The sequence below is a fragment of the Haematobia irritans genome, chromosome 1, assembly GCF_050003625.1.
Source record: "Haematobia irritans isolate KBUSLIRL chromosome 1, ASM5000362v1, whole genome shotgun sequence".
NCBI lineage: Eukaryota > Metazoa > Arthropoda > Insecta > Diptera > Muscidae > Haematobia > Haematobia irritans.
In genome coordinates this window covers 147,138,929-147,165,894 of record NC_134397.1, presented here as the reverse complement: position 1 = coordinate 147,165,894, position 26,966 = coordinate 147,138,929, and the positions used below count along the sequence as shown (strand labels likewise).

Genomic DNA, 26,966 nt, shown 5'->3' with positions numbered 1-26,966 from the left:
GCAATTTTAAGGAAACTTCGCAACACCTTATTTATGATTTATCGCTCGATATATATGTATTAGAAGTTTAGGAAAATTAGAGTCATTTTTACAGGTTTTCGATTAAGCAGTGGCGATTTTACTAGGAAAATGTTGGTATTTTGACCATTTTTTTTTTTTTTGAAATCAGAAAAACATATATATGGGAGCCATACCTAAATCTGAATTTGGCACGCGTAGCTACAATGCTAATTCTACTCCCTGTGCAAAATTTCAACTAAATCGGAGATAAAAATTGGCCTCTGTGGTCATATGAGTGTACATCGGGCGAAAACTATATATGGGAGATATATCTAAATCTGAACCGATTTCAACCAAATTTGGCACACGTAGCTACAATGCTAATTCTACTCCCTGTGCAAAAGTTCAATTAAATCGTAGCAAAAAATTGGTCTCTGTGGTCATATGAGTGTACATCGGGCGAAAGCTATATATGGGAGATATATCTAAATCTGAACCGATTTCAACCAAATTTGGCACGCATAGCTACAATGCTAATTCTACTCCCTGTGCAAAACTTCAATTAAATCGTAGCAAAAAATTGGTCTCTGTGGTCATATGAGTGTACATCGGGCGAAAGCTATATATGGGAGCTATATCTAAATCTCAACCGATTTCAACCAAATTTGACACGCATAGCTACAATGCTAATTCTACTCCCTGTGCAAAATTTCAACTAAATCGGAGTTAAAAATTGGCCTCTGTGGTCATATGAGTGTAAATCGGGCAAAAGCTATATATGGGAGATATATCTAAATCTGAACCGATTTCAATCAAATTTGGCACGCATAGTAACAATGCTAATTCTACTCCCTGTGCAAAATTTCAACTAAATCGGAGCAGAAAATTGGCCTCTGTGGTCATTTGAGTGTAAATCGGGCGAAATCTTTATATGGGAGCTATATCTAAACCTGAACCGATTTCAACCAAATTTGACACGCATAGCTACAATGCTAATTCTACTTCCTGTGCAAAATTTCAACTAAATCGAAGCAAAAAATTGGCCTCTGCGGGCAAATTAGTGTAAATCGGGCGAAAGCTATATATGGGAGCTATATCTAAATCTGAACCGATTTGGCTGATATTTTGCAAGTTTTTCGAGACTCATAAAACATTCGGATGTACGGAATTTGAGGAAGATCGGTTGATATACACGCCAATTATGACCAGATCGGTGAAAAATATATATGGCAGCTATATCCTAAATCTGAACCGATTTTTTCCAAAATCAATAGAGATCGTCTTTGAGCCGAAACAGGACCCTATACCAAATTTTAGGACAATCGGACTAAAACTGCGAGCTGTACTTTGCACACAAAAATACACCAACAGACAGACGGACAGACAGACTGACGGACATCGCTAAATCGACTCAGAATTTAATTCTAAGACGATCGGTATACTAAACGATGGGTCTCAGACTTTTCCTTCTTGGCGTTACATACAAATGCACAAACTTATTATACCCTGTACCACAGTAGTGGTGAAGGGTATAATAAATAGAATCAAGAAATATTCTTTGTGGGTTCTATATGTAATTATGGACCGATATCGACCACTTTTTGCACCATTTCAAACCGTATGGGATGGAATTTATTTTATTGGAAATAGGCAAATCTGGGGGTGAGCTTATATGGGAGCTATAGCTAAAAGTGATCTGATATGGCCCATTTGCAATATCATCAGTCCTACATCAATAGCAATTATTTCTGCTTAGTTTCAAGCGAATAGCTTGTTTCGTTCGGAATTTCACCACACGTAAGGATGGACACTGCTCGATTTCATGCAATCTGAGATCAATATGCGTTGATGCGTTACAAACGGAATGGCGAAGTATACCCTCCAACCTAACATATGGTAATACTATCATTTTCGTAGCTAAAAAATTAATAGGATCATAGAATTTCGTGATTGAATCCGAAAAAAAAAGATTTTTCTGTGTAAATTGCCCGTATTATCACACCTGAATACTCCCACTAACATACCAATATACTTTTTCCACTCTCTGATCATTCTCGAAACACTGTCTAACCATACTCACCCACAATAGACGAATTTTATAAATGACACACAAATTTATCTCTATTTAATGTTCAATCTCATTGTTACTTCCCCCATTTCGCAAATGCAACAATTCTCGATGAATTCAGCGTAAATCAATGGAGAAGGCATTGGCTTTGCATGAAAAAGTAATGAAGCTATTGATACGACGCTATGTTACTGCAGAGCAAAGGCGCCGTGACGATTTCGGCATCACCGAGGATGACATCATTGAAGTACGTCAGGACATTAGTTCGTTGCGTTTCGAGCTATTGGATATTTTCCAAAACAACAACTTTGATGTTCCGGATATTGAAAAGAAAACAGCAGGTATGTAATGTAGGCTACATCACAAAACTATCCCTTGACATAAAAATGGTGGTAATGGTCGAACTATGCCACGGTGACCAATTGTAAAGATATGATAAATATTTACTCTCTGTTACAGCGGCCGGTACCAAAAAAGGTAAGATCATGGAACGACGAATTCTCAAGGACTTCCAAATAGGTTTCGTTGAGAACATTAAAGAAGAAATGGAAGAAGGTGGAACAGATATATTTGCATCATTGGCTAAAGCCATGAACAAAAGGAAGTCACAGAAGGGGTAAGTGTTTTATAACATGGGTTGTTTTCTTTTATCCTCATTTCTGAGTTATACTATGTCCACACGAGGAACGAATCCATATAGATTTTCGCAGATTTTCGATAGGGAACTGTCAGCTGGCTTGTAGTGGATTTCAAAAAAACCTCTTTCAAACGCCTTATACCGCCATGTACAACCACAGTTTCGCTGTTTTGCAACCCTTCGTTAACTTTCATTGTAGATGTACATATTTTTTGCTCTCATCTTAAGTTAAATGAAATGAAACCAACAGCTCCTTTAATTATACCCTCCACCATAGGATGGGGGTATATTAACTTTGTCATTCCGTTTGTAACACAATGAAATATTGCTCTAAGACCCCATAAAGTATATATATTCTAGGTCGTGGTGAAATTCTGAGTCGATCTGAGCATGTCCGTCCGTCCGTAGTTGTTATTGATGTAGGTCGGATGGTATTGCAAATGGGCCATATCGATCCACTTTTACGTATAGCCCCATATAAACGGACCCCCAAATTTGGCTTGCAGACCCTCTAAGAGAAGCAAATTTCATCCGATCCGGCTGAAATTTGGTACATGGTGTTAGTATATGGTCTCTAACAACCATGCAAAAATTGGTCCGCATCGGTCCATAATTATATATAGCCCCCATATAAACCGATCCCCAGATTTGAACTCCGGAGCCCCTTCGAAGAGCAAAACTCATCCGATTCGGTTGAAATTTGGTACATGATGTTAGTATATGGTATCCATAATAAATAATTTAAATAATTGTATATAGCCCCAATATAAGCGACCCCCATATTTCAATTCTGGCTCCCTACGTAGCGTGCAAAAGTCCATGTCGATTCGTAATTATTTGTAGACTTACCTACACATACCTTTTTTGTCTAATATATACCACGTATGGACTAACTCACAACTTAGAAAACGATTTAAGATACCACAACCCAAGTAATTCGATTGTGGATGACAGTCTTTCGTAGAAGTTTCTACGCAATCCATGGTGGAGGTTACATAAGATTCGGCCTAGCCGAACTTACGGACGTTTATACTTGCTAAAATTTTATTTCTATAGAAAATTTTTTCAAAATTTTATTTCTATAGAAGATTTTGTCAAAATTCTATTTCCATAGAAGATTTAGTCAAAATTCTATTTCTATGGAAAATTTTGTCAAAAGTTTATTTCTATAGAAAATTTTGTCAAAATTTTATTTCTATAGAAAATTTTGTCAAAATTTTATTTCTATAGAAAATTTTGTCAAAATTTTATTTCTATAGAAAATTTTGTCAAAATTATATTTCTATAGAAAATTTTGTCAAAATTTTATTTCTATAGAAAATTTTGTCAAAATTTTATTTCTATAGAAAATTTTGTCAAAATCTTATTTCTATAGAAAATTTTGTCAAAATTATATTTCTATAGAAAATTTTGTCAAAATTTTATTTCTATAGAATATTTTGTCAAAATTATATTTCTAAAGAAAATTTTGTCAAAATTCTAATTCTATTAAAATTTTTGTCAACATTTTATTTCTATTAAAAATTTTGTCAAAATTCTATTTCCATAGAAGATTTTGTCAAAATTCTATTTCTATACATAATTTTGTCAAAAGTTTATTTCTATGGAAAATTTTGTCAAATGTTTATTTATATAGAAATTTTCTTCAAAATTTTATTTCTAAAAAAATTTTGTCAACATTTTATTTTTAAAAAAATCTTTATCAAAATTTTATTTCTATAGAAGATTTTGTCAAAATTCTATTTCCATAGAAGATTTTGTCAAAATTTTATTTCTACAGAATATTTTGTCAAAAGTTTATTTCTATGGAAAATTTTATCAAATGTTTATTTCTATAGGAAATTTATTCAAAATTTTATTTCTAAAAAAATTTTTTGTCAACATTTTATTTCTATAGAATATTTTGTCAAAATTATATTTCTATAGAAAATTTTGTCTAAATTCTAATTCTTTTAAATATTTTGTCAACATTTTATTTATATTAAAAATTTTGTCAACATTTTATTTGTATTAAAAATTTTGTCAAAATTTTATTTATACAGAATAATTTGTCAAAAGTTTATTTCTATGGAAAATTTTGTCAAATGCTTATTTCTATAGAAAATTTTTTCAAAATTTTATTTCTAAAAAAAATTGTCAAAATTTTATTTCTATAGAAGATTTTGTCAAAATTCTATTTCTATGGAAAATTTTGTCAAAAGTTTATTTCTATAGAAAATTTTGTCAAATGCTTATTTCTATAGAAAATTTTTTCAAAATTTTATTTCTAAAAAAAAATTGTCAAAATTTTATTTCTATAGAAAATTTTGTCAAAATTTTATTTCTATAGAAAATTTCTTCAAAATTTTATTTCTATAGAAGATTTTGCCAAAATTCTATTTCTATAGAAGATTTTGCAAAAATTCTATTTCCATAGAAGATTTTGTCAAAATTTTATTTCTATCGAAAATTGTGTCAAAATTTTATTTCTATCGAAAATTTTGTCAAAATTTTATTTCTATAGAAAATGTTGTCAAAATTTTATATCTATAGAACATTTTGTCAAAATTTTATTTTTATAAAAAAGTTTGCCAAAATTTTATTTCGATAAAAAATTTTGTCCAAATTTTATTTCTATAGGAAATTTTGCCAAAATTTCATTTCTATAGAAGATTTTTCAAAATTTTATTTCTTTAGAATATTTTGTCAAAATTTCATTTCTTGAGAAAATTTTGTCAACATTTTATTTCTATAGAAAATTTTGTCAAAATTTCATTTCTTTAGAAAATTTTGTCAACATTTTATTTCTATAGAAAATTTTGTCAAAATTCTATTTCTATAGAAAATTTTGTCAAAATTCTATTTATATTAAAAATTTTGTCAACATTTTATTTCTATAAAAAAAAAATTGTCAAAATTTTATTTCTATAGAATATTTTTTCAAAATTTTATTTCTATATACATTTCTTTAAAAATTTTATTTCTATAGAAAATTTTGCCAAAAATTTATTTCTATAGAAAATTTTGCCAAAATTTTATTTCTATATAAATTTCTTTCAAAATTTTATTTCTATAGAAAATTTTGCCAAAATTTTATTTCTATAGAAGATTTTGTCAAAATTCTATTTCTATGGAAAATTTTGTCAAAAGTTTATTTCCATAGAAAATTTGGTCAAAGTTTTATTTCTATAGAAAATTTTGTCAAAATTTTATTTCTATAGAAAAAAGACGTAGCTCCTAATTTATGGCAAATTTTGAACTTGAATTTAGTTGGGCGCATTTCTACCCAGGTAGTTCAAATTACGATTTTATGATTTTACTTAATCTTAGAGAATTTCTTTAAATTTGGTAGAAATTTCGTGCGCCATAGTAAAAAAAAAATTAACTTACTGACGGTAAAACTGTCTTAAGGGCCAAATCGTGGTCAAATTTTGTCAAAGTTTATTTCCATAGAAAATGTTGTCAAAGTTTTATTTCTATAGAAAATTTTGTCAAAATTTTATTTCTATAGAAAAAAGACGTAGCTCCTAATTTATGGCAAATTTTGAACTTGAATGTAGTTGGGCGCATTTCTACCCAGTTAGTTCAAATTACGATTTTATGATTTTACTTAACCTTAGAAAATTTCTTTAAAATTGGTAGAAATTTTGTGCGCCATAGTAAAAAAAAATGAACTTACTGACGGTTAAACTGTCTTAAGGGCCAAATCATTGTCATTTTTACTACCATTTAAGAAAAAATATCATTAAGTTTTATAAAATTTAACAGACTGGTATGAAAAAATGTTGTAATACGTGTAAGTAAAAATTTCGTTACTGGCACGAAAAATTACCAAATCCTTGTAATTTCAAACTATATCGGAGTACACCACTTTGAGTAAAATTTTTATCTAATTTTAAAGAGTCATGTGAACTGCAAAAGATTTAAAAATAATAATCATTACGAGATTTTCATAAAATATTTGAAATCTGAACTAACTGGTTAGAAATGCGCTTAACTAAATTGAAGTTCAAAATTTGCCATAAATTACGAGCTACTTTTTTTTCAGTGTAGAATCAAAAAGGCCCCGAGATTATTTCTATTACATAAGGATTGGGAAATGTATTATATCCTCAAACTATGATGAATCATTGGGAATTTCTTTAAATTTTTTACTTTCAGTGAAAAGGATTGGAATGCTATTGCTCGCAAAAATACAGTCAGTGCTAATCCTATTGGCTCAAAACGCTCCTCACTGCAGCGACATTCACAACGTAGTCTACGACGCAAAATCATAGAAAATGCTAATGAAGGCCTGAAAATGAATCAAAATCGTCTAATTGGTATGTATTATTTAGACAAAAGCAATATTTCTTATTTCTTGAATCACCATAATATTTAATTTAACCAATTAATTATACCCTTCACCACACTGTGGAACAGGGTATTGTTTTAGTCGGAATTTCGTCAAACACCAAAATAATAATAATAACTAACTGATAATTAATTATTCATTTTTTTCACAAAACACAAATTAAATTGTAATGACATAAATTGCAAACAAAAATATTGTGGTAATTGGTACTCTTATATAAATAATTGATTTAAAAAAATTAATTAATTAATGATCAATGAATTTTTAATTGACTGCTAAAAATTAATTCAAATTTTAATGCATAGAAACAACAGTGGCAATTGGGCCACTACATTTATGTGAACCATGCAGAGAATGAAGCCGCCGGTGGCGCCGTCGATTTTAAGCAATTGTTAAATTTTTTTGCCAAATTAATGTACCTTCCACCTACTATCAATTAGTATAAAGTTGCTATAATAGTTTTACAAAAATTTTGCTCAGAAAATTTAAATGAAATGGAAATTTGATTGCAAGATTTCTTGTACAACTAATCTTATTACAATTCGGAAAACTTCAAATTGATTTTTGTATGGATAATTGAGCGCCGGCGAATGGCCAATTTTATATCGGCTTAGCCGTCAAGCCGCCGGAGACAAAAATTTAGTGCCAGCCGCCGACAAATATTGATCGGCTTCATTCTCTGGAACAATGAACTTTTTAATTGGCTATTTCATAAAAGTTTCATTAAACATTTAATGAAACTTTTATGTTTAAAAGTTTCATTAAACTGTGACCATTGGTCCACTTAATTTACTAGTTGATTTGTTTTATTCATTTTTGCAAATTTCATAAAATTTAGTTAAAGTTGTAATTGCAGAAAAAATTCGTGTTTGTCCACTCATATAATTAATATTCAATTAATTAGTGCGATTTTTTGATTCAAGTAACTACTTTATATTTTCATAAAATAAAGAATTAATTAATTAACGGTGATAATTAATCCACTACAATAGTTAAATTATTTAAGTAGATTTTACATTTTTTTTAAAGAAAACAACAAATTTAAAATTTTTTACTTTATTTAAATTTTTAATTGAAAATTATTTGATGATATTTCTTCCCCAAAAGTGTCATTGATAATTTTTGAAATTCCAAATTTCATTTCTCTCTAGAATACAATCCAAATCTGGGCGATGTGACAAGAGCAACACGTGTGGCTTACGTCAAATTCATGAAAAAGAAGATGGAAGCAGACGAAACCGTTCCCGAACCAGAGGCAACTACTACTGCAACCACTACAGATGAAAAGAGGAAAACTATGAAACGTGTCCAGGTAATTGAATGAGTGTTTCATGTTTACTTCATAAAACAGGGGGAAAGAGCTAAAGTCACGTAAAGACATCGGGTGGTTCAAGAAAAGTTTTAAACTAATCAGATTTGCCGCCGAATAGCGAGCTATTGGGTATTATTGAGACCTTAATTATAACCGGAGTTGTCAGCTCATAAATTCGGTCACTATTTTCGAATACTTTGTTGTGGCATTTGGCCCTGAAAAAATACGACAAATATATAAGTATACACAGAAAAATATTTCCAATTAAAATGTTGATTGAAGTTGAAAATTTTCTGAATTAATAAATTAATTGATACAATTAACTTTTTAATCAAGATAGAAACATTAAGCTAATTATGTCAATGATTAAACATTTCAAAATTGTTAATTAAAAAAATAATTGATACAATTAACTTTTGAATCAAACTCGGAAGACTAAGTCACTTGAAAAAAGTGATTGATATTTTTTTTTAATTTTTAACTAAAAATTTATATCAAACTATCCATTTTTAATCCAACTAAAAACACAAAGTCAGTTAAGAAACTAATTGAAAATAATTACGTTTTAATGGAAAAAATTATTTGAGTTTTGCATTCAACATCAATTAAGTTCTTAATTGAATCAATAAAAAAAATAATTGAAAATTTCTAATAAATTATTTAATCAAGTATTTTTTAATTTCCAATTAAAACTGTGATTGATACTATCATTTTCGTGATTGAAGACATTTCAATTAAAAAATTAATTGGATCAATTAATTTCGTGATTGAAGCAGAACAAAATTTGTTTGTGTGTAGCATACAAGAATTAAAAAATAATGGTGTTAAAAATAAACAACTATCATTATGATTTTTTTAGGGAGCCACCGTGGTGCAATGGTTAGCATGCCCGTCTTGCATACACAAGGTCGTGGGTTCGATTCCTACTACGACCGAACACCAAAAAGTTTTTCAGCGGTGGATTATCCCACCTCAGTAATGCTTCTTCTTAGCTTCTCTAAGTGGTTTCACTGGAGTGTGGAACGCCGTTCGGACTCGGCTATAAAAAGGAGGTCCCTTGTCATTGAGCTTAACATGAAATCGGGCAGCACTCAGTGATAAGAGAGAAGTTCACCACTGTGGTATCACAATGGACTAAATAGTCTAAGTGAGCCTGATACATCGGGCTGCCACATAACCTCACCTAACCTATCATTATGATTTCAAGCAGTTTCATGTGTACCACCTGAAAGTATGCAACTATCTCTACACACAAAAAAATTTCGCGAACAATTTTCCAATTAACATTTTAATTGAGTTTTAAAAAATATTCAATTAAAAAATTAATTGATTCAAAAACTTTTTAATTGACCTTCAATTAATTTTTTAATTGATACTATCATTTCTGTGATTGAAGACATTTCAATTAAAAATTAATTGGATCAATTAATTTCGTGATTGAATCAGAAAAAAAATTTTTTGTGTGTATGAATACATGCTATAGTGGGTAAAATGAGTAATTCTCTTGAATGTCAATACGTTCGTAACACATCAAAATATCGATTTTTGGTTCTATAAATTACATATATTTATTCTTGATCAGGGAGAAATTCTAAGACATCTGTCTGTCTATTGTAATGACGTCCTGTCCTGAAATTTTGTACAGATTCGGTTTTTGTCTGCAAGCAGGTCAAGTTTGTATATATTGGTCCAGGTTTCGATATAGCTTCCCGGACTGACCACCGATTTGTGTTCTGGAACATCTAGACACCACAATTTTTATCCAATTTCCTCAGATTAGAAATCCAGAGAAATGTTAAGTCCCTAAAGAGTCGTTTCGAATATAGTGTGTATCGGTCCATGTTTTGGTATAGATCGAACACGCGACTTGATTTCTTGGGCCTTTAGAAACCACAATTATTATCAAAATTTCCTGAAATTCACAATCCAGTGATATTTTAGGTTCATAAATAGATGCACCAAACATGGTGAGTATCGATCCATGTTTTGGTATAGCCTCGATTTGATTCCTTAGGCTTCTATAAATCCCAATATGTATCCAATTTGCTTGAAAGTGGAAATCTAGAGATCTTATGGTCCACAAACAGGTGTACCGAATATCGTGTATATAGGTCTATGGTTTGATATAGTCCTCATATAACTCGATCTTCCGATTTGACTTCATAGGCTTCCAAAAATAACAATTTTATTCGATTTGCTTGAAAGTGTAGAGGTAGTTTAGATCCACTAAAAGGTATGCCGAATATGGTGTGTTTAGAAATCGAACATTTTTATACGATTTGGCTGAAATTGGAAACTTAGTATCTTTCTTTCATGTTCCATGTCCACCGTTCAAAAATAACATTTTGCTCTTGAAACGTGTTTGAGGTGATCATATCCTTCTATGCGTGTACTGAGTCGATTTAGCCACTGGCTCTACGTCGGTCCGTCAGTTATGCCATCTAGAATTTGTATCCGATTTTCATGGCTTTTTTTAGAGAAATTCTTTCCCACGCTGGTCTGATTGTCAACATTTTTATTTTATATTTATTTATTGGTATTATTAATTAATATAATTAATTAAAAATCTTCATTTATTATCATGTATTTCTTTATAGACGAGGAAGCCTGAAAATGAGAAACCAGAAGCAGATGCCAAAAAAGATGATGCAAAACCACCCGCAGCTGGAGACAAACCCAAACCAGGTGCACCACCTGCTGCTGGAGATTCTAAGCCTGCTGGACCAGCCCCACCAACTAAACCTGATGGTGCAGCTGCTAAACCAGCAGTTGCTAAGCCCGGTGAAGCTGCAAAACCACCAGCAGCCGGTGCAAAGAAAGAAGATGCCACCAAACCTCCTGCACCCGCTGGTCCAGCTACGAAAGCAGCTGCACCTGCTGCCCCTGGAAAGCCTGATGCCAACGCAAAGCCACCCACCGATGCTGCTAAACCACCTGCCGGTGCTGCTAAACCTCCAGCTGGGGGTGCAGCTAAACCAACGGATGGTGCCGAAGAAAAGAAGGCTGGCGATAAGAAACCCGATGAAAAGAAACCGGACGAGAAAAAAGCCGACGATAAGAAGCCAGATGACAAAAAGCCAGACGACAAGAAACCCGATGATAAGAAACCCGACGATAAAAAAGCCGATGACAAGAAACCTGACGATAAGAAACCCGACGAAAAGAAACCCGACGATAAGAAACCCGACGACAAGAAACCCAAAACCAATATTAAAGTGGGCCAAAGTAGTGCTGCAGCCGGTGGTGATCGTGGTAAATCGACTGTTACTGGCCGTATGATTTCGGGTTGGCTGTAAGAAGGCTGGGCATGTGTACTGTTTCAATTAAGCCTAAGACATAAGACAAATAACTAATAACTATTTTTAAAAATACACATGTAATATTGAATAAAATTCTAATTATATATAATTTATTAATATGTGGTGTGATTTTTCTGTGAAATTTTTGGAGAAACGCAGTAATACCATAGGCTTATGTCAGAAGTGGAATTTTTACAAGTTCATCCCTTGCTTGATGTATCTCAATACGAGAAGTATACTCACAATGAAGGCATGTCACCTGTAAAGTCTTTAATCGGCCTTTTGACTAAATAAATTAAAATTCGTTTCCTAGAATTAAGTTCGCAAAACTCAAAATTAAAAAAAGGATTGTGTCTTAACCCTTAAATGCACACTGTATCTTTTAAGATACAACCATAAAAAAACTACTTACGTCTTAAAATATCGACCGAATTCTATGAAATTAAGTTTATTGTATTAAATACATCATAGTGCTATTTCTAAAAATATGTTTTTCAGGGAAAATTTGTTGTACTTCTGAGTACTCTGCGGTCAAAAATAAAAATAAAATTTTGACCAAAAATTCAAAATTGGAAGTTAAATAGTTTTTACCAGAGATGAAAGTAATGTTTATAAAAATTTGTAGTATAAACATATCTCTATTCTGTACTAAAATCAAATTGTTTATTTGTAAATTAAAAAAAAAAAAACATTAGGTCGAAAACCTTTGTAGTTAGTACCAAACCTTCTCCCATTATTTATATTCATAATTTATTATGGTTATAAATAATAAATATAAATTTATTTTGTTCTTTTTTTTTGTTTTGAACAAAACGTGGTATGCAGATGTTCTTTATTTACCTTTTTGCATATTATATTTTTTTTTGTCGGAAGAATCGGAGACCTTTTGCATTTAAGGGTTAAAGGTATCCTTACTCCAATTCTCCGCTTCTTTGGCTCGGAATCAATACCAAATTCATTAGCATAAAGACAAAATCTTTGGAACTGGGCATGTTTTTCTTTTGATTTAAAAAAGTCGAGTTTCCGAATTTTGATAAAGCCGAAAGGTCGAATAGTCGATTTCTGAAAAGGACATGGGCTTTCAGAAATTGCATTTTTTTGGCTACTTGACTGGAGGTATATTACTCGTAGATTCACAAAAAGGTGTGCCAAATGTGGTGTATACACGCAAAAAAAAAACACGTTTGGAAAACGTGTACCGTTTGTTACAAAATTTTTATTTTTCAATAATTTTTTTTTAACCAACAACACAGTCCATTTCGTTTATATCAAGCACTGTTCTGTTCTGACTTTAAGTCATTAATAAGACACATTTTACACTTTCATAGTATAAATTTAATATAGTATAATGTTGAACACCTTTTCGGAATCTTTCGAACATATCTGGAATATATATAAAACAAAAAAAAAACTTTTTGGTGTTCGGTCGAAGCAAGGCTCGAACCCAGGACCCATGGTATGCAAGGCGGACGTAGAAACCACTGCTTCGTGGTGCCCAACTAACTGTATGTTCCTGTTAAATAAAGTTTGTTTAATCGGCTCGTGGGCGCCGCAAGCTATGCTATATAAATGTAACTTATATGGATAATTGTCTATTGGTGACAATAACAGCTACGTAGCCCAGTGGATAGTGTGTTGGATTACAAATTGCATGGTCCGCGGTTCGATTCTCCGTCCAGGCGAAAAGTACAATTAAAAAAAATATATAAAATAGAATAATTTCTTCTACATTGTTTGTATTACAGAAAAAGCTGCTAAGAACTAAAAAACCTCGTGGATGTGAGAAAGATATGAGGGCAAATGCAATTAGCCAGAAAAGATTGTTTTTTTGAGTTAGTCTTTATGAAATTGTTTTTACATCCTGGAAAAGAATAAATGTTAATCACAAAAAGCATATATTTTTCTTCCAAATAAAGCAAATAGCAAATGAGAAACGAACTTTGTTTGTCTAAAACTTTGTTTGGGAGGAAAGAATTATTTTTTTGCGTGTATATGCCACATAGACATATTTCCCTATTTGCTTTATCGCAGTTTAAGACTGATTGTCCTTAAATTTAGCATTGGGTTTTACTTCGACTCAAAGACAATCGCTATTGATTTTGGTACACAGAGAATACAGATTGGTTGTGACAATCGAATTTATTTCCAACCTCATTTTGGCAGTTGTAGTAACTACCAGTTGGCAGTTGTGTCACCCGACTGATTCTGTCGACACAACTAATACCAAATATGGTGTGTTGCCCAACCTAATTAAAAATATATTTAAAATCAATTACTTCACAGTTAAATATTATATTTTATTTTATTTACATATAGGTATAGTGGTGAAAATAAATCTAAATACGCTAAATGTATGTAATTAGTAGATAACAATTTTTGTCTAGAATCTCTACTTATTGCATCAAAATGTATCCACACCCGGATTCTTAGAGCAAACATTCTTGTTGACGGTGAACATGTAGCATGGTTGATATTTTCTCGGACATTATGTACCTGACTTTGACAGCATCAAAAATATATTGTCCTTTTTTATGGATATCAATAATTGAATATTCGTGGTGTGAGAAAATTGAAATCGTGCAGATTTAGTAAGATTTTCCACATCCAACTGCGTATCCGAAATGTAACTTCTTAAAATCCAGGACTATATCGATGGTTAACCAGAGTTGATTTCTTTGCCCAAGGTGGCGTCCAGAGTACATAGTGCTGCAAATAAAATTAGAAAGTTAGGGGGTATAGGTATCACTGCTAGAGTTTATAAAACTAATTCCAAAACTTACACACAAATATATCATATCTTCGAAGATTGGTGTATATGCATAAATCCACATCAAAAATGGCCCACAGCTATTACCAGATACAAAATGGCAGGTTCAATGAAATGTTAAAACCCACAGCTAATATGTCTTTCTTATCCTATATACAATATATATGCGTTTCTTTTTTAAACCAATTTGAAGCCTATTTGATATGCCTTCCTTTGATAGTAAATAATTTGTTGAAATAAAAATGACATTTGAGAATTCATCAACCGGCATTCGGCTGAGAATAACCAAATATCAAATATCAGAACTACTAAATGACAGATACGAAATTTATTTAAGGTAGATCACATCTATCGAATTCAAAATAAATTTTTTCAAAGGAGAGGCAATTAGTTGCTACAACCATTTGTTTGCAATTACAAAAGAAAATGTATTGAAATTATAATCAAATGATATTAAAGACAGACAAACGCTTGTGATTGAAGGAAATAGATCAGCACAACTGATATTTAATTCTGAGTGTACAATTTTCGTTAGTACAACTGATTTCCAAACAATTTGTTTTCTGTGTGTAAAGATCGGTTCAAATTTAGAATTAGATTTGGCAAGCCAAATCTATCAAACGATATCGTGCGTGAGTAAGATTTTTTCGTCGTGAGTGTGCGCGAGCGTGAGTAAAATATTACTCACGTGCACACCTCTACTCGTAAGTTCGGCCGGGCCGAATCTTAAATACCCACCACCATGAATCAAATATTATAGTTTCCTTTGAAATTTCAGGGGGTTTGATGACAGATATTCTCCGAAGCAAAGAAGTTCAACTAGTACACTTCCCGAAGATAAATTTAAAGATTTTCAGATTCGGGATTCATAAGAACCATTTTTATTCATTTTATTTTATTTTATTTTATTTTATTTTATTAGAGGCATCATTAACATGTCTTGCAAGTGTGCGAGAAAATGATGAAATAACGCCTTGATTTGAAATCTAAAACCTGTTATTTAAATAAGTACAAGAAGTACAATCTGGAAATTTTATATTCAGTTTCAAGCAATTTTCATGATCAGTGCGCCTTCTATAACCTCAAGAAGTGAGGCCTTACCAAATGGACCGATAAAAACTACGGTTTCTAGAAACCCAAGGAGTTAAATCCGGCCTTATGGGGGCTATACTAAAACATGGACCAATACTCAGCGTTTTCGGCACACCTCATTATGGTCCTAAAATACTTCTAGATTTCAAATTTCGTGCAAATTGGATAAAAACTACGGTTTCTATAAGCCCAAGAAATAAAATCGGGAGATCGGTCTATATGGGGGATAAAGGTTAGGTTAGGTGGCAGCCCGATGTATCAGGCTCACTTAGACTATTCAGTCCATTGTGATACCACATTGGTGAACTTCTCTCTTATCACTGAGTGCTGCCCGATTCCATGTTAAGCTCAATAGTGCGAACGGCGTTCCACATTGCAGTGAAACGACTTATAGAAACTTCGAAACCCTCAGAAATGTCACCAGCATTCTCTCTGAAGTGGGATAATCCACCGCTGAAAAACTTTTTGGAGTTCGGTTGAAGCAGGAATCGAACCCACGACTTGTGTATGCAAGGCGGGCATGCTAACCATTGCACCACGGTGGCACAGGTGGGGGATATAGAAAAATATGGACCACTACACATCCTTTTCGGCACACGTATTTGTGGTCCTACAATACCTATAGGACTTTCTTCTTTCGTGGTTAAAAGTTATTTTGAAAGAAATCAACTTCGTCGGATTTCTTTAAAATTTGTATTTGCTGACCAATCTTCAAACTTCTGGTTATTCAGCTGGTTGTTTTGTACGTAATTGGATACTGTGGGTCCTTGAACCCACATCCAATACTGGCAACATTTTTGTTCTTCTAATGCGAAATAATACATTAAACTGTTTTTTTTTTCACAGTCTTCTCCCTCTAAATTACTCACCTAGTGCCAAAATGTCCGATGTCCTAATTTGAATAAAAATTGCACCGTATATAGCTGGAATAAGGTAAAAAAAATTTAAATTGTTGTCTTTCCTCTTTTGAAAATTTTCCGAAAAATGTAATTTTTTTATACCCTCCACCATAGGATGGGGGTATATTAACTTTGCCATTCCGTTTGTAACACATCGAAATATTGCTCTAAGACCCCATAAAGTATATATATTCTGGGTCGTGGTGAAATTCTGAGTCGATCTGAGCATGTCCGTCCGTCCGTCCGTCTGTTGAAATCACGCTAACTTCCGAACGAAACAAGCTATCGACTTGAAACTTGGCACAAGTAGTTGTTATTGATGTAGGTCGAATGGTATTGTAAATGGGCCATATCGGTTCACTTTTACGTATAGCCCCCATACAAACGGACCCCCAAATTTGGCGATTGCTCTAAGAGAAGCAAGTCCGAAGCATCATCCGATCTGGCTGAAATTTTGGACATGGTGTTAGTATATCCATAATTATATATAGCCCCCATATAAACCGATCCCCCGATTTGGCTTGCGGAGACTCTAAGAGAAGCAAATTTCATCCGATCCGGCTGAAATTTGGTACATGGTGTAAGTATATGATCTCTAAAGACCATGCAAAAATTGGTCCACATCGGTCCATAATTATATATAGCCCCCATATAAACCGATCACCAGATTTGACCTCCGGAGCCTCTTGGAAGACCAAAATTCATCTGATTCAGTTGAAATTTGGTACGTGGTGTTATTATGGCCTCAAACACCCATGCAAAAATTGGTCGAAATCGGTCAATAATTATATATAGGCCCCATATAAACCGATCCCCAGATTTGACCTCCGGAGCCACTTTGAACAGCATAATTCATCCGATTCGGTTGAAATTTGGTACGTGATGTTAGTATCTTGTATCCAACAACCATGCAGGAATTGGTTCATATCAGTCCATAATTATATATAGCCCCCATATAAACCGATCCCCAGGTTTGACCCCTGGTAACTTTTGGAGAAGCAAAATTCATCCGATCTGGTTGAAATTTGGTACGTGTGGTAGTATATTTCATTTAACAACCATGCAGGAATTGGTCCATATCAGTCCATAATCATACATAGGCCCCATATAAACCGATCCCGAGATTTGGTTTTGGAGCCTCTTGGAGGAACAAATTTCATCCGAGTCAGTTGAAATTTGGTACATTGTGCTAGTATATGGCCTTTAACAACCATGCCTAACTAGGTCCATATCGGTCTATAGTTATATATAGCCCTCAGATAAATCGATCCCCAATCACACAAAAATTGGTCCATATCAAATTCATAATTGTATATAGCCCCCATATAAGCGACCCCCATATTTCAATTCTGGCTCTCTACGGACCGTGCAAAAGTTCATGTCGATTCGTAATTATTTGTAGACTTACCTATACATAACTTTTTTGTCTAATATATACCACGTATGTACACTGAAAAAAATATTGTCGTGAGGTCAAAGATTTCATGTCTTTAAAATACGAATACAAATTTTGCTTAGCATAGAAGACGCATTTCTCTAATATAACGTTATTTTCCTTGTCCAAAAGTCGATAAACTTTTCAATGAAGTCGTATTGTCCTTATAATTAAGTGATTTGACTTAAAAATGGGTATCTTAACATGAAAGAAAAAATTTATAGGCTAAGGTCAATTTGACTTTAATAATTCAGAAAAATTAATGAAATTGTCTTTAAATTTGTTGTCTTTTTGCATTTTGACTACAAAGCAAAAAATCGTTCAAATATAGGACATGTTTTTCAAAACTTTATTTTAAAAAAGTTTTTTACTTCAAACATAGCATAATTTCTACTGGAAGTCGAGTCCAAATTTGGAAAAGAAAGTTGCCGTTAACTCGTTTTTAAAGGACTTTGATAGCATATGAAGCAAAAAAGCTGAGAAAGCGAAAAATTAAAATTTGCTTCCTAGAATCAAGTACACAAAACCTAAATTTAAAAGAGAATTGTGTCTTAAAAAGTATCCTTACTTGTATTCTCCGCTTCTTTGGCTCGGAATCAATACCAAATTTTTTAAAGTAAAGACAAAATCTTTGGAACCGAGTATGCTTTTTTTCAGTGTACTAATTCACAATTTAGAAAACGATGTTAAGAAGTTTTAAGATACCACAACCCAAGTAATTCGATTGTGGATGACAGTCTCTCGTAGAAGTTTCTACGCAATCCATGGTGGAGGGTACATAAGATTCGGCCTGGCCGAACTTACGGCCGTATACACTTTTTTTTACTTTGAAGTATCCGTCATAATTTGGATTTTTAAACTGGCATTTGTTTGTATGTTACGTGAGCACCTATATTAATAAACCGTGAAAAGGGAATGAAAATTTGATAAATGAGATCTGTATCCTAATTTTAATTTTATTGGTCCTAGATTTAAAGCCATATAGGTCGCTAAAAATTTTCTTTATCTTAAAGAAGCCGCATCTTTGGCTCGGAATCAATACCAAAATCCTTAAGGGACGGTCAAAATCTTTGAATCCAAGTAAACTTTTTTTGAGTGTAGGCTAAAACTTGTTTTTAGGATTTTGTAAATTTGGTTAATAGATTTTTTTATTTGTTTTACATTAAGCAAATATTTTTTACATTTAGGTATCTGTTATAACGTGACCGTTTTAACAGACTTTTATTTATACATGAATTTTACAAAATTTGAAAGTAGTCATTTCATTAACTTGAATTAATACCACAATCATAAATTGAAGGTCAAAATCTTTGGATTGAGATAATCTTGGTTTTGAGTGTATACTGTGTATACTGCTTTCAAACTCTCCACTACTTCACATCAACTATTTGGACTTTTAATTTTAGAATTATGTTCAATGATTTTCTATGGAAACGGCATAAAACAAATTCCTAGTTCTACAGAAAATCTTTATTCCACTGCACTTTTCATTAGCATCGCATGAAGATGCAAAAAAACGGTCATTCATTTTTTTTTCTATGTGGTTAACGTGTGGTCCTCCTAGCCCATATGGTAACTGTTTCGTCTTTGAATATTAAATACTAAAATATCTCTTTGAGTTACACAAATAACCATAGAATTCTTTCAGGCGTAACAACAAATGAAATTGTTTAATCAACATGTTGCAATGTGAACAAGAAATGTTGCATCAACATTTCAAACACCTGTTGACAGTTTAATGGTTAGCTGAAAATATATTACGGTATGAAACACAAGCGTGCTATCATTTTGGTTAAATTATAAAGTCCCTAATTAATTCATAACGAATTTTGTTAGAACAACATACTCAAAAGAGGGATATTATTTTTATTATAAACAATGACTTTTCATCCAAAACAAAAAAAAAGCAAAACAAAAATTGGAAGAAAATCTAAATATTTCAAACTGAAACATTCTTAGAAAAATAATGAATGGCTATAATTGCACATAATAACCTTTGTTTAATGATTCTGGTTATATGGCATGTTTGGCGTGTATTGTATTGAAGGACCCAAAGTAAGGAAATCCCAATGTTACATGGTTAAGTCAAAGGTAGCATCTCATTATCCCAAATATGTAGATGGCTTTGTCGCATATTTTGGCCAACATGTTAGGTTATTATTTTATGAATATACTGGGAAGAGTTACCATTTCTATCTATAGAATTTGGGATTGGCTTTGGGATAGACCATAATATAGGCATTTTCATACACTGAAAAAAATACTGCTGTGAGTACAAAGACTTCTTAAGTAGCTGGATTTTGTCTGTCCATTTTCTTGAACCAGAAAATTATTGATTACACTATAATCTGTGTTTACATCAAAACAATATGAATAGCAAAATATGAGACATCGCTCGTCGGATCAATATGTAACGCAGATACTCAAAAATAAAATATTGCATGTAAACCAAATTAGGGAAGACCAGGGAAGATTGGCCGCCATTTGGAGAAGAGATTTGGGCAAAGTCTGAATATATCTCCCTTAAACCTACTCAAGAAATGAGAGTGTCAATATTAATCGCATTGGTGCAATAGGCGGTTTTTGTGCGCCTTCAGTTATTGCATCAGTAGATTTAAGATTTTTACCAATTACAAACGCAGTTCGTATGCACAATTCTCTTCTCCAAACGACGGACTATCTACCCTAATGGTCCAGATTTAGGATATTTGTAATATTTTTTTAGCAATTTCTCATGGTTTGCAAGTCCAAGGTTTTTTCTTCAGTACATAGGAGTCAATCTTGTGATGTCCGTCCGTCTATTGAAATCACGCTAATTGCGAACAACCCAAAACTGTCGGTTTGAAATTGGCTACAAGTAGCTTTTATTGATGTAGGTCGAATGGTATTGCAAATGGACCATATCGGATCACATTTAGGTATAGCTCCCATATAAATAGACCCCAAGAGAAAAAATTCGTTTGTTACAAAATGTTTATTTTTTTTATAAAAATGTTATTTTTGAACCAACAACACAGTCCATTTCGTTTATATCAAACACCGTTCTTTTCTAACTTTAGGTTTTTAATAAGACACGTTTTACAATTCATAGTAAAAATTTAATATAGTAGAATGTAATGTTGAAATTTTTTTGGGAATCTTCCGACCATATCTGGAATATATGTAAAAAAAAGAGAAAAAACTTTGGTCGAAGCAGGGATCGAACCCACGACCCTTGGCATGTAAGTCGGACGTACCAACCACTGATCCACGGTGCCCAACTAAATGTATTTTTCTGTTAAAGAAACTTTGTTTAATCGGCTCGTGGGCGCCGCAAGCTATGCTATATAAATATAACTTATATGGGTAATTTTTTGGGAATCTTCCGACCATATCTGGAATATATGTAAAAAAAAAACTTTGGTCGAAGCAGGGATCGAACCCACGACCCTTGGCATGTAAGTCGGACGTAGCAACCACTGATCCACGGTGGCCAACTAAATGTATTTTTCTGTTAAATAAACTTTGTTTAATCGGCTCGTGGGCGCCGCAAGCTATGCTATATAAATATAACTTATGTGGGTAATTTTTTGGGAATCTTCCGACCATATCTGGAATATATGTAAAAAAAAACTTTGATCGAAGCAGGGATCGAACCCACGACCCTTGCCATGTAAGTCGGACGTAGCAACCACTGATCCACGGTGCCCAACTAAATGTATTTTTCTGTTAAATAAACTTTGTTTAATCGGCTCGTGGGCGCCGCAAGCTATGCTATATAAATGTAATTTATATGGGTAATTTTTTGGGAATCTTCCGACCATATCTGGAATATATGTAAAAAAAAGAAAAAAACTTTGGTCGAAGCAGGGATTGAACCCACGACCCTTGCCATGTAGGTCGTACGTAGCAACCACTGATCCACGGTGCCCAACTAAATGTATTTTTCTGTTAAATAAACTTTGTTTAATCGGCTCGTGGGCGCCGCAAGCTATGCTATATAAATATAACTTATATGGGTAATTGTCTATTGATGACAATAACGGCTACATAGCTCAGTGGAAGGTGCTAAGAACTAAAAAACTTCGTGGAAGTGAGAAAGATGTGAGGGAAATGCAATTAGCCAGAAAAAAATTTTTTGAGTTAGTCTTTATGAAATTGTTTTTACATCCTGGAAAAGAATAAACGTTTATCACAAAAAGTATATACTTTTCTTCCAAATACACTTCCTTTCAACGAAAAGCAAATGAGAAACGAACTTGTTGACAATGCATCAATGAACATAATTCAATTTTTGGCTATGAAGCTTCGTCGTGGACCAGTGTTTATTTATGATATGGTGAATTCAACCGAGGTCGTAGTACACTCTAAGATAAATTTCGTGAAGGTCCTCCAAAATCTGTTGTTGTTCCGGAAACCAAAAATTTGTTCGCGTTAGGTTAGGTTAGGTGGCAGCACGATGTATCAGGCTCACTTAGACTATTCAGTCCATTGTGATACCACATTGGTGAACTTCTCTCTTATCACTGAGTGCTGCCCGATTCCATATTAAGCTCAATGACAAGGGACCTCCTTTTTATAGCCGAGTCTGAACGGCGTTCCAAATTGCAGCGAAACCACTTAAAGAAGCTTTGAAACCAGCATTAAAAAAAATATACAATTAATGGAGAGAAATGCTCCCAAAATACAATCGCTGCACTTCGAAATGATGTATCGTGGATTTACTTCTATTTGTCCAAAAATAAACAACAGTCGTCGGTTCAACACCTGAAGAAGCGGTTGATGCCTTCAGAATGCATGTTTTGGAGATACCTCAATAAAAGTGAGCTTAACATGGAATCGGGCAGCACTCAGTGATAAGAGAGAAGTTCACCAATGTGGTATCACAATGGACTGAATAGTTTAAGTGAGCCTGATACATCGCGCTGCCACCTAACTTAACCTAACCTAACAATCTGTCATCAAAACCCGCGACAAAGAGTTTTGGAAGGAAACTATTATACCTGATTAATGGTGGTGGATATTTAAGATTCGGTCCGACCGAACATATTTCCGTATAAACGTATTATACCCTGCGCCACTCTGTGGAACAGGGTATTAAAAGTTAATGCATATGTTTTCAACACCTAGAAGGAGACGAGATAGACGAGATATGGTGTCTTTGGCAATATTGCTCAGGGTGGTCGATATAGACGTGTCTTTCGGTGAACACATTTTTGTAATTAACGTCTAGGTCGCAATTTTAGTCAAATCGCTCGATAAGGACTTATATGGCCCCAGTAGCCAGAGTTTCATTCTGATTTGCTTGAATTTTCCAGAAGGAGTACAATTAGTAGTATAGTCAAGTGTGCTGAATTTTATTAAAATCGGTTACACTAATATGACTAATACATATCTATCGACCGATAAATCATAAATACACTTTTGAAAAGTTGCCTAAAAATTGCTTCAGATTTAAATGTTTCGCCTATTTATACCCTGCGCCACACTGTGGAACAGGGTATTATAAGTTAGTGCATATGTGTGCAACACCCAGAAGGAGACGAGATACAATCATGATGTCTTTGGCAATAATGCTCAGGGTCGGACCCTGAGTCGATCTAGCCATGTCCGTCTGTCCGTCCGTCCGTTTGTCCGTGAACAAATTTTTGTGATCCAAGTCCAGGTGGCAGTTTTGGTCCGATCAACTTCAAATGTGGAACAAGTTTCTGTTTTGGGTCTGAATAAAACCCTATTGATTTTGGAAGAAATCGGTTAAGATTTCGGCACTTATATGGCCCCAGAAACCAGAGTTTTACCTTAATTTGGTTGAAATTTTGCACAAGGAAAACAATTAGTATTGTAGTCAAGTATGCCAAATTTTATTGAAATCGGTTCAGATTTAGATATAGCTCCCATATATATCTTTCGCCCGATTTACACTAATATGACCATATATATCTTTCGCCCGATTTACACTAATATGACCACAGAGGCCAAAGTTGTACTCTGATTTATGTGAAATCTTGCACAGTGGGTAGAATTAACATAGTAACTGTGCAAATTTGGTTGAAATCGGTTCAGATTTAGATATAGCTTTAATATATATGTTTTCCGATTTGGGAACAAATGGCCAAAAAAAAATACATTTTCCTTGAAAAATCGCCACTGCTAAGTCGAAAACATGTAAAAATGACTCCATTTTTCCTATACTTAAATTTTAAGTCTATAGATTTTGTAGAAGTCTAACAAATTTTGTCCAGATCGGGTCAGATATATGGGAACATAAACCTTTATATACTGCACCCAACACATCTGACGGATTTGATATGGCATCGAAAATGTGGATCTACAAATTGGTACAGGGTATAATATAGTCGGCCCCGTCCGACTTTAGACTTTACTTACTTGGTTTTTTCTACGTTAGTTAAATAAACTAAACAAGAGAAAAAATGTGTATACGCTGAAAAAGAAGTATGCCCGGTTCCAAAAAATTTGCCTTTACAGCAATGATTTTGGTATTGATTTCGAGCCAAGGTTAGGTTAGGTTTGGTATATTGGCAGCCCGATGTTTCAGGCTCACTTAGACTATTAAGTCCATTGTGATACCACAGTGGTGAACTTCTCCCTTCACCCCATTACGAGCCAAAGAAGCGGAGAGTTGTAGTAAGGATACCTTTAAGACACAATTATTTTTTAGATTTGAGTTTTGCGTACTTGATTCTAGGAAACAAATTCAATCGTTTTCTTTTTTGGTTTTTTTCTTCATGTACTATCAATTTGCTTTAAAAACGTGCACTCAAAAAAAAAGTGAACTCTCTATTTCACTAAAGCCAATTTAACTTTATTTTAGTTCATGGAATTATTATGTTTGGAGAAAGTTTCTTTTACTCTAATATTTTTTTGTGTACGTTAGTTAAATTAACTAAAACCGAGGAAAAAAATATACTCAAATGAAGCACAAAGATAAACTAAATTCGTGTCTTCCACAAAATAGTTCAGAATTTCTTTAAATTTGTAAATTTTACCAAAAATGCGTCCATCATGAACTTCGTATGTCACTAAAGACATTCTTGCAGTTTTGAACTCCAAGTTTTTCCTTCAAACTACAAAATTTTCTTTAACAAGTGAAAAAACTTAGTTATGTCTAATAAATTTTTTTGAATTTGTGGAAAAATATTTACTTATTTTTATGACATTGGCGTGATGACAATGTTTGTAATACTGTTTAGTTAAAATTTTCTACAAATATTCAAAATTTTCTAAAATTAACGGAAAGTTTTCTTCCTGGTGGGTTCACTGTTTTTTCAGTGTGTTAAAGAAAATTTTAATTTCCAAATTCAGACCCGACTTCTAGTCAAAATTATGCTATGTTTCAAGTATAAAACTTCTTTGAAATAAAGTGTTGAAAAACATCTCTTATTTTTAAACGGTTTTTTGCTTTCTAATTCACTAAAGCCATTTTAACTTTATTTTAGTTCAAGGAATTATTATGTTTGAAGAAAGTTTCCGTCACTCTAATACATTTTTGCGTACGTTAGTGAAATGAACTAAAAAACAGGAAAAAATTATACACAAATTTAGTATAAAGATTTACTAAATTCGTACTTCTCACAAAATAGTTCATTATTTCTTTAAATTTGTAAATTTTACTACAAATCCGTCCATCATAAACTTCGTATGTCACTAAAGACATTCTTGTAATTTTGAACTCCAATTTTTTCCTTCAAACTACAAAATTTTCTTTAAAATATACAACAAATTAATTATGTCTAATAAATTTTATTGAGTTTGTCGAAAAATATTTAATTATTTTTGTGATATTGGCGTGATGCCATCGTTTGTAATAGTGTTTATTTAAAATTTTCTACAAATTTTCAAAATTTTCTAAAATTAATCGAAAGTTTTCTTCCTAGTAGGTTCACTGTTTTTCAGTCAATATACACAAAAATGGACAACAATTCATTAATTTTGAAGTTGACCTTAGTTAAACAAAATTTTCTTTAATATACAGATACGCAGTTTTACGTCGAATCACTTACCTATAAGGACAAAATGACTTCATCGAAAACTTTAAACGACTTTTGGACAAAGAAAAAACTTTATGCCAGAGAAATGCGTCCTCTATGCTAAGCAAAATTCGCATTCGTATTTAAGGACATGGAATCGTTGGCCTCACGACAATATTTCTTTCCATGTACACAAATATTTACTACATTTATATTTTTTCCAAACTAGTTGAGAATTTTCCAATATTTTTAAATTTTATCAAAGATGTGACCATCAGGATTTTTGAATGACGCTTAAGACATTTTTGCAAAAATACAATTTTTGTCATATCGGTATACAGTTTACATAAAAGTCTCTCTAAAATAACATAAATTTTCCTTTCTGGTGGGTTCTCTCTTTTTATGGGTAACTGTTTGTTTTATCATGCTTCAAAATACTTTTTCTTTGTAGCGTTTCTTTTGGTTCTTCGAAAGTGGAAAACTCCACATTTGATATACGAACCTGGTGGCAACACTACTTTTTCTAAAACTTCAGCATGTTTAACAAACACAAACCCTCAGTTAAATATGCAAAAAACAAAAGTAATACATCTACACAACAAGGATCTCCGATTGTCATATTTTCTTCGGCAGAAGCCAACAATAAATAACCCTCCGCAAAGATTGCGAACAACAAAAACAAAAGAACAAAATAATACATCACCACCCCCATACAAGAGAACGAGGCATCATCGTCACCATCGGCAAAAACAACAAATACAATTGCCTTTCCAATTGGTAGTTTCTATTACACATTGTTGTTGTTGTTGTTGCTCATGTGGTGTTGGTGTTGCTATTGAATTCTACACATCCCTATTAACAGAGATACTAAAACAGGTGTCTGTGCGTGTGAGTGAGTTTGAGTGTGCATGTGTGTGCTTCGATGATGGTTCTTCATCGACTAACATGTTGAGCAGAAAAATGATGACCATGGACAATGATAGCTGCTAGTATGATGACGATAATACTGTTGCTGTGTGTTGCCTGCCGCCTCTGTTTCTTTTGTGTTGTGTGTCACTGCTGCTTAGGGCCATAGGGCCCCATTGTCTTTATTTTCATATAAAAGGACATTTTCGGAACAATATTCAAGCATAATTTGTTTGAACGTACAACACGAA

At 32.9% G+C, this 26,966-nt stretch overlaps 1 protein-coding gene across 7 annotated transcripts in view; it reads left to right on the top strand.

Moving 5' to 3' along the window:
* trp (transient receptor potential) overlaps positions 1 to 11,762 on the top strand; it is a 56,895-nt gene extending 45,133 nt beyond the window's left edge. For all 7 annotated transcript variants that reach the window (XM_075291878.1, XM_075291877.1, XM_075291872.1 and 4 more), the window contains 5 exons: positions 2,190 to 2,409; positions 2,528 to 2,684; positions 6,846 to 7,006; positions 8,190 to 8,350; positions 10,948 to 11,762. In XM_075291878.1, coding sequence (XP_075147993.1) covers positions 2,190 to 2,409; positions 2,528 to 2,684; positions 6,846 to 7,006; positions 8,190 to 8,350; positions 10,948 to 11,646 — 1,398 coding nt within the window. In that variant the 3' untranslated portion in view covers positions 11,647 to 11,762. The remainder of the gene's footprint in view (positions 1 to 2,189; positions 2,410 to 2,527; positions 2,685 to 6,845; positions 7,007 to 8,189; positions 8,351 to 10,947) is intronic.
* Positions 11,763 to 26,966: the final 15,204 nt, after the last annotated feature.